Source organism: Glandiceps talaboti, chromosome 9 (genome assembly GCF_964340395.1).
Source record: "Glandiceps talaboti chromosome 9, keGlaTala1.1, whole genome shotgun sequence".
Classification (NCBI taxonomy): Eukaryota; Metazoa; Hemichordata; class Enteropneusta; family Spengelidae; genus Glandiceps; species Glandiceps talaboti.
Window position 1 is genome coordinate 22768725 of NC_135557.1, and position 9186 is coordinate 22777910.

General features: G+C 36.1%; 2 protein-coding genes and 1 long non-coding RNA gene across 3 annotated transcripts in view; all 3 read left to right on the forward strand.

The window, feature by feature from the left end:
- Window positions 1–2794, forward strand: part of LOC144439689 (uncharacterized) — a 40835-nt gene extending 38041 nt beyond the window's left edge. Inside the window, exons 2-3 of the long non-coding RNA XR_013481138.1 lie at window positions 2212–2258; window positions 2694–2794. This is a non-coding gene — a long non-coding RNA (uncharacterized LOC144439689). The remainder of the gene's footprint in view (window positions 1–2211; window positions 2259–2693) is intronic.
- Window positions 2795–2932: 138 nt separating this feature from the next.
- On the forward strand, window positions 2933–4764 carry LOC144439978 (beta-1,3-galactosyltransferase 2-like). The gene is made up of 2 exons (XM_078129207.1): window positions 2933–4541; window positions 4721–4764. Exons 1-2 carry the CDS (start codon window positions 2933–2935, stop codon window positions 4762–4764), a joined length of 1653 nt encoding a protein of 550 aa, XP_077985333.1.
- Window positions 4765–4812: 48 nt separating this feature from the next.
- LOC144440144 (beta-1,3-galactosyltransferase 9-like) lies at window positions 4813–8375 on the forward strand. Its single transcript, XM_078129413.1, has one exon. It carries the CDS (start codon window positions 4835–4837, stop codon window positions 6728–6730), a length of 1896 nt encoding a protein of 631 aa, XP_077985539.1. The 5' UTR covers window positions 4813–4834; the 3' UTR covers window positions 6731–8375.
- Window positions 8376–9186: the final 811 nt, after the last annotated feature.

A 9186-nucleotide genomic window follows, 5' to 3' on the forward strand; every position in this document is an offset into this window, starting at 1 on the left:
ATTCATTCATTCATTCATTCATTCCACGGCATGTTAGTTAAATGGAGGTCGCATAAAAGTCCTGGGATATACGTAAATAAATACAAAACGATATATATTCTTTTCTAGACATGTCGCATGTATGCGACGGTTGTGAATAGACAAGACTTACCAGATAAATCCAGAAACAGAGTCCGTCTACACAACCGATCATAAATTTACCCAAATGTTCATCAGCTTTGTAGATCAAATCATTTAAACAGGTTATAATGCAATGCTAAAAAACCTTTGAACTGCTTGTGCGATATAATCCATGTAGACCATACATTAGTTTTGTTTTACATGTACCTACCGATTATACATATACGTCAAATCAGACATTGTGATCATTACTTACCGCAAGGACAACTTGCGTGGACGAACTTTGACGAAGTTCTAAGGAGTGCCTTTAAGGTCACTGGTTGAGATGCATGTCAATACACAGTTCTTTACACTGAGTAAAGTAAACGCACGTTTGGATAGTCAATCACTGAACCATGTAACGCCTTCACCTCAGTGACGATATCTTTGTGTAAGCCATTATGGTACATTGTATACATACCACTTCCTAAGAGTTGAAGTATTAGTGATATTTGATTACTTGATACAGTCGCATTTGCAAACTTATAGCATTGGTCGTTTTGTGCTCAGATCCACGACAGGATTAGACAGTATACAGTCTTGAAGATTGAAGTGTCAAACCATTACTCCATAAACGATTCCGTTGCGGTATGTCTTCAATAGTCAAGAGGGCAGATTTACAAGGCTACACCACGTTACCGATGATATTGTTATAATTTCAATCTCAAAGACAAAAACGACAACGTCTAGTCTCAGACCAGGTCTTGTGCACTTCCAATATATGTTAACTGACCGAGACACCTCAATTCAACATATATCGATATTACTCAGAACATCCATGACCCGAATATGCATTGAATAGATGTTGACTGACCTCAATCTATTAACAGTCGTTTCTACAACGTATTGTCAGAGAAACGTAACCCCACCCAAATCTTAAGAATTTGTGAAGACACTCGCGGGTCAAAGTCTTTCCTGAAACACAAATCAATCTTTATAGTAGGGAAACTTGGCTTCTCTGCTTCTTGTTCAATCCAATCAGAATGAAAACGTCTAACTTGAAAATACGTGACTCACCACAGGTTCAGACCAGTTTCATTGATTAGTAAAACATGAGACACAGCAAAGCAGTGATTTCTATAGGGTGACCTCTGTACATATTCAATTACTTTTGTTAAGGGGGGGGGGGGGGTCAAATTCAAAAAAGTCTATATATTTTTCTTATATTTTGCATACTTAAACGTTGATATCTGAATATGTAAAAAATGCAGAGAAAATACTATGTCACTACCTTTGTTTTCAGGATAATGATCGTTTCTTGTATGTACATATATATTTTGGCGTCAAAATAAGTAGATTTACAACAATTAACTACAACATGATTTTGACAGTTAAAGATTATCTCCAAAACACCAAATGAACTATTTAAGTGCAATATATAGTAGGTCCAGACATCTTTTTTTTTTGTAATTTATATTCATTATTTCATAAAATATTATGTTATTTTATCCCCAGCTGCTTTACTATTTTTTAAGATAAACATAAGAAAATTGCAAAAACGGATAAAATTCCATGATAGATTTTTTATACGGTGTATGTGTACATTGTATTATTCCAGCTATTTATCAATGACAAAAAGATGGGGTCACCACGTTCGTTTACATTCTAGAATTGAAATTGTCACCCCACACCCCGACAGAAATATCTTATGAATTTTTGTTGAATTTCGACAAAAATTAAAATGAGCTTGTTTATTTTTGGACGTATGTATAATGTACCATTGCAACTTCATATTTTTACAACAATCATTGTGTATATGCTAACTTGAAAATGCCTGTAAAAATGTGACCCCATCCCTTCAATATTTTGGAACAAAAATTTATTTTGATGAGTATACGAGTAAGACATTTAGAGTAACACAGAAACCATCTAAATCGATGAAATTCATACAATTATATTAAAAATTATCAATATAATTTATCACAAACTAGGAACCTCTTCATGTTTTGATCGTAGTGTTTCCATTTTATTTCTTCTAGAAATCCTTAGGCGTCATAGAATCGAAAAAAAGTATAACAGAATCCTGATCTTGACTTTTCCTCTCCTATTCAGGTGACAGAGGTAGATATATTGTGTCATCTTTCTGTGCTGTACGAACGGTAAGCGCCTTCAACATTGTTTAGTACAATACTTTTGTCTTTTGCTATTCGTACTAGTATTCAAAGCAGCAGCCAAAGGAGAACGCCCTCATGTTTGAGATTCCAACACTTACGTTTTCTAATTAATACAAATGTGCGACTTGGACAGATGATGATATCGACATTTCTATTTAAAATCTTCAGGAAAGTATCTTTACTGTATATTTCAGACTTGTAGCTATTTATTTGTTTATTTATTTATTTATAGCACTTCACACAAACTATGGTCAAAATGTAGTAGTTACTTATAAATCTTTACGAATATATATATATATATATATATATATATATATATATATATATATATATATATATATATATATATATATATATATTCACCTCTCTACATAAGCGATCTGATTGGATATTAATTGATCAATTCTACCCTCTGTTTAGATCCTGAAACGACTACTCTGCAATACAACACAATCCCATCACATAGTGAAAACGTGACCATGGGTAGTATCCAGAACTGTATGTGTCTAAGACTATCGAAGCTCAGACTGGTCGTGCTTATGGTCCTCGTCATTTCGGTGTGTAGTACCTTATTTTCACTATCCACATTAACGACGAAATGGCAAAAGGAAACCGTACTTCTTCGAAATGGCTTCAGCACACCAAGGAGGTATACCCCCATGAGTACGCCAATGTTGTCAACAGGATTTAGAAATACCACAGTGGAGACAAGAATCGATACACAAACAACTGAAAGTGGAAAAAGAACACTACCTTCAAATATAAGCCTCGTCAAAGATTGTCGTCATGACAACCTGTCCACATTTTGGACAGTCTTTAAAAATCATACATGTCAGGACAACATTTCAGACGACATTTTATACGAACAAGGTAACACGACTCTGCGAAATGGAAGTCTTAACAATTTTTCGAACAATTACATGGTACATAATTCCAATATATGTAATAATGGTTTAGCCACAGAGACATCTAACGGTGAATTACTGCTGTTGATGGTAACGCCTACACTATTAGGCAAGTCCGAGGTGAGACAAGCCATTCGTGAGACTAGAGGTACGGTCAAGGAATTATCAGGATACCGTATTGTGCAAGTGTTCATTACGGGGATTTCAAGCTCTGATTCTGTAATATCTCTGGAAAAAGTAAGCAATGAATATGATCGGTTTGGTGACATCGTGTTTGTTGATATGAAAGAGACATATCGGAATCTGGTCAATAAGACAATTCTGATAATGCATTGGGCTGCTTTATATTGCCCCAATGCCAAATATGTGATGAAGGTTGATGACGATGTTTATGTTAATATGGTCAACCTCGTTCACATGCTTGAGTCTTCTCCAAGAAATGGATTCGTCGTTGCTGCAGTCCGTGAACATACATCACCCATACGAACAAAGAACAGTAAGTGGTACGTAAGCGAAGAAGATTGGCCAGAGAAATTGTACCCTCCCTATCCCAATGGACATGCCTATGTGATGTCATGTGACGTCACAAGAGACATTTACTTACATGCCTTAAACACACCATTGTTTGTATGGGAAGATGTGTATGTCGGAGTTGTGTTGAACAAAATCGGCATTAAACCAACCCCAAACACTGGATTTGATAACTTATCAACGAAACGAAAGCTGTGTGAATTACAGGAAGTAATAACTTCTCATAGTTTTGACGCTGCTAAACTGTATAACACTTGGAATGGCTTTTCAAAATATGAGGATTTCTTAGCTTGTGGAAATACTACAAGAAATATCTCAAAGGGGAGTCTTTATGTCAATAAAGGCAAGGTAATTGGACTTAATAAACCATTTTTCATACAGTATCCAGAGGTTTGTCACAACACAATTGATGAAAGGAAACCATTTACCCTTGACCTCATCATAGTTGTAATGTCGAAAGCCACTAATGCTCTCCACAGGAAATCGATTCGTGAAACTTGGGGAAAACAGCACAGTGGCAATGTCAGGATAGAGACAGTGTTTTTCATTGGTGACAATTCTACAGATTTGAACATACGGACAAATGTTTTGATTGAAGCTGATGTCTATCATGACGTCATAATGATGAATCTTAATGACGATGATAAATATTCTGCGGTGAAAATTTTAGCTGCTTTAAAATGGGTCGAGAAGTGTAGGAACGCAGCATACGTTATGAAGGTTCAAGATAATACATATGTGAACATTGAAAATGTGATCGAACTTATCCAAAATGCACCATATAGAGATTTCTATGCTGGTGATGTTCGAATAGAGAAGCGAAACGAACGAAGTAACAGACTACGTCACTTTTTCCCGGTAGACTTCTGGTCACGTGACTGGCTGCCGCCATATTGTTCCGGTTCCGTTTACATTTTGTCTGGTGATGTGGTGAGAAAGGTGAATGAGATATCGCAGGATGTTCTCGTTCTTACTTGGGATGACGTGTTTATGGGTATTACTCTTAATCAGCTTCACATATCTCCTTTCCCGTTACTTTACGCTGTCACCGATAATGTACAGGTATATAGCAGTCGATGTGCTATACTGAATACTCTGGTAACCACCACACTCTCACCATACACGATGTATGACTATCAAATGGCAAAACAAAATATCTCAAATCCAAATGGTACAAAATGTCAACATTTCCAGAAAAATAACTATGCGAACTTAGCTGTTACACATGTATATGGTGTTCCTGTAAGCAACAAAGTGTACAATATGAAAAACAGTGTCATAAGTGCACCTTCAAGTTGTCAAAATGGCGTTGATCCTATACAGCTCATTATACTTGTATTTACACACCCTGTAAACTACAGAAACCGAATGGTAGCACGTCTGACATGGAAACGAAGTCGACCATTCTCTGACCAACAAATTGTTGTCAAATTTGTGATGGGTCATTCGGAAGACAAGAATATAAATGAAGTAACAGACAAAGAAAGCATCCTGTATAATGACGTCATTAAAGTTGACCTAATTGACAAACCTGAAAATGAAACGCTTAAACATCTTTTAGCATTTAAGTGGACGGCACAGTTTTGTTCTTCAAATTTTGTGATGAAAATCCTTGACAATGTATTCATAAGCTCAGGAAATTTAGTAGGCTATCTGTCATCACTCACGACCAAGTCACAATTTGTGGCCTGCCCCAAAGTTAACAATGGTTCAAAACCTATCAGAGAAAAGGGTAACACTTGGTACGTGTCCGAAGAAGAGTGGCAGAGTGAGAATTACCCACCATATTGTGCAAATGCAATGTTTATCATGTCAATGGATGTTACTAAGTCGGTTGTTGAACATTTGTCAGAAAGAAAACTGTTTCGATTTACCGATGTTCAACTTGGTGATATTCATGAAAAGATTGGAATAACTCCAATTGAGGATGAAAAACTCTCACATCATCAGCTACGACCAAATGAAATTGACACGTTATTAGATGATTTGTGTACTTCCTCTTCCTCACAATCTGTGTTTACTAACTTCAATGATATTGTTCGAGAAGGCATATTGAAAGAGTTCCTTGCTGATAGTCGTCCAAATTGCACTAAAAAAATCAGCGAATCGGCAAAATATCGTAATCATGTTTCATTTTCAAGAACGGTTGGAACACGTGGTGGTTCTACTAAATTTCAATATATTTTAAACACACCAGATCGTTGCCTACGTCACAAGAAAAGTTTACACCTCTTTATTATGATAATGACTAAACCTGAAAATGAAAATTTTCGGACACAAATTAGGAGCACTTGGGCGTCACAGAGGGCGCTCCAAAGCACGGGTGTTGACTATGCTTTTGTTGTTGGAAATAGTAGTAATGCACTTCAAAGTTATATAGTGGATGAGGCTATGAAGTATTTGGACATCATATCTGGAGATTTTGAAGACACCTTCCACAATCAAACACTTAAGACAGTTTTTGCTCTGCAGTGGGCTTCCAAATTCTGCAATAACACTAACTATCTGTTGAAAACAGGAGACGATATGTTTATTAATGTAGCAAAAATCATGAGTTTTCTAGGAAATGGACTCATGGAGGCAAATGGGCTTGTACTTGGTAATGTTTTGCGAAACACTGTCCCAATCAGAAATCCAACCAATATATACTACACATCCATTGAGATTTATCCAAACAATACTTATCCAGAATACCCATCGGGAGCTGCGTATATGATGTCATCAGATGTTGTACGCAAGGTATACGATGCATCATCAAACATTCCGTTGTTTCCATGGGAAGATGTGTACATTGGCCTCGTTCTGAGAAACCTCTCAATACAGACTCGACAGCAATCGAATTTCCTATTACAACCAGTGACTAAGATTCCAGATGTGTGTTATATGAGAAACCTGTTTAATTGGAACGTACTGACACCAATAGACATGAAGAACAGTTTCATTCAACTCCAAAACAGTGGAAATGTTAGCTGCTTTGAAAATGATACGGTTATCAATAATCCACTCCTTGTGCAAACTTGACTAATGTAAATTCTATAATTGCTGTCATCGTCATTACACCCTAAAATCACATAAAGCAATGGGAAACAATACGAGAAACGTGGACAGGGAGAGGATTCACAACATGTTTCTATGGGAACTGCCTTTCGTGTTGCCAAGTCAACAAAGTCTGGGTCGGGTTGAATTCTTGAGAAGGAAAATATAAACTACAACAATCTTGTACAAGGTAAAATTGTTTCATTACTAAAATGAGCAACAACATACTGCAGTAAAGCTCGGTTTGCTATGAAAGGGGATGATAATGTCTATGTCAACATGCCGAAAGTTACTGAAATTATCCGAGAGTATCGGAAAGTTACTGATATCATCTGACAATATCCGACGAAGGAACTTACAACTGGCATGACGTTTGAAAATATGTATCCTATACGGACCAAATCACAATAATTACACACCACTGGATCTATGGCCTGACCATTCAATTTCCACTGTACAACTGTGGACCATGCTAGTATCATGTCCAACCAGTAGTTCAAAAACCTTTCCGTGCATCATTTGGTGCCAAATCGTTTAGAAATGAGGATGTCTTCATGTGATGCTTGTTAAACAAAATGGCCGTTGAGTCGAGCCACACCGCTAGATAATGATTTTGAAATGCAGGTTCAAATGGGTAAAAGGTCGTGTAATTTACCTTATCTCATAGCTACGCATCTAGTTCAATTTCCAAATTTGGATTTTATACACTAAGAGCACTCTCCAAACAAGTGTTCAGTTGAACTCAACACTCTCTCATTAGATTACATAATATAACGAAATATATGGTAGATATCATGACCTCCCGTTCCTACTGAATGAACCAGAGTTTTGTAAACGAACGCAACTTACGTCCGTAGGAATAATAAATGTACTAATTATTGTGACGTCACGCGAGGAACATTTTTGAGCAAGGAAAGTTATTTGATCAACATGGGGTAGGACAACATAGGGTAGAATGTCATCCGAAAGGAACATAATGCTAGCAACGTTGTTCATTTCAGGACATGACTCATATAGAAGAAAATAATGAGAAAATAATCAATGAATCAAGTACTAATAATGACATAATTCAGATAGATTTATATGACGGACTAATCAGCAAGGATAGTTTCAGAACCATCACTGTATTACAGTGGGGTGCTAAATATTGCAACTACACACAAGCAATATTCTGAGATATCTCCAAAAGAAATCTGAAACTCCTGTAAAATTTGCAGGCTGCAAACTTGTATCGAATGCCACACCAATAAAAGACAGAGATATTCCATTCTATACACTCATCAGTATGTGTCGAAACAGAACAGTTCCTCCCTACCCTGATTGAATAATCTTCAACATGTCAGGTGACTTAATTATAAACATAATGACTCATAATGTTACTAATAGGTCATCGTAAAACAAGAAGTCGTGACGTCACTAAAGAATTGTTGAGTCGCAGCACATGGAGCGCTAATTATTGTATAGAGCTAGTATTCCTTTGTGCTGCATCCGGGCACTGTACTTCTATTTTAGTTACCAAGTTTTATTTTGGCATATATGATACGTGTATTGGTCACGTTCATGGACTGCTCGATAAAGATGTGGCAGTTACATCGATATCGAAAGGCCATATTCCTCTTGGGAGTGACAGTAAGAGTTAATATATATATAAATATATATATATATATATATATATATATATATATATATATATATATATATATATATATATATATATTATATATATATATATATCCGTCTGATCTTACCAAAGGTAAACAGCTAATTTCTTCGGTGGTAGTGAGGGGGTGGGTGTCATAGATTTATGCATCGAGCAGGAGACAAAATGTTACTGCCCTCTCTCTGCAAAACCAAAAACATGTTAACCTGTATAGCCTATTTCAAGTACATGACGACCCCTCCCCAAATCCATCATATATTATTGTCATGCCATGCAATATGTATTTTATTGGGACTCAGCATTGACTGCTTTGAGTATGTCTTGCAAATATCTTAAAGACAACACTATGACTGCGAGTTATAGGCCACTACATAGAGTTGAATTATATATGAAAAACAGATTAATAGAAGAAAAGGTAATGGAAAATGTACACATTTGACCGCTAACGAACTTTTGATTTGATACAAGAGAAAAGAGAATTTATATCGAACATTGTGGGTAGTTTTATTTGCCAGTAATCAGTAATTTTCAAGTGTACTCTAAGTTTATAGATTTAAGTTTTTTTTGGTACAAGCAATTTTGCAGTGTTGTATTTTATTATTTTAGAGGAAAATTAGACCAACTTAAACCGTCGACATCTGTGCGCGAGTTTTTTCTTATTTCTCCAATATTTGTGGTCCATCCCCCATCTTGTACTTTAGAAAAACTCGGCTTTCGTGACATACATCCTCCATGTATGTCTCCTGTTATAAGGAAATTTACTTGTATGTATGTATGTATG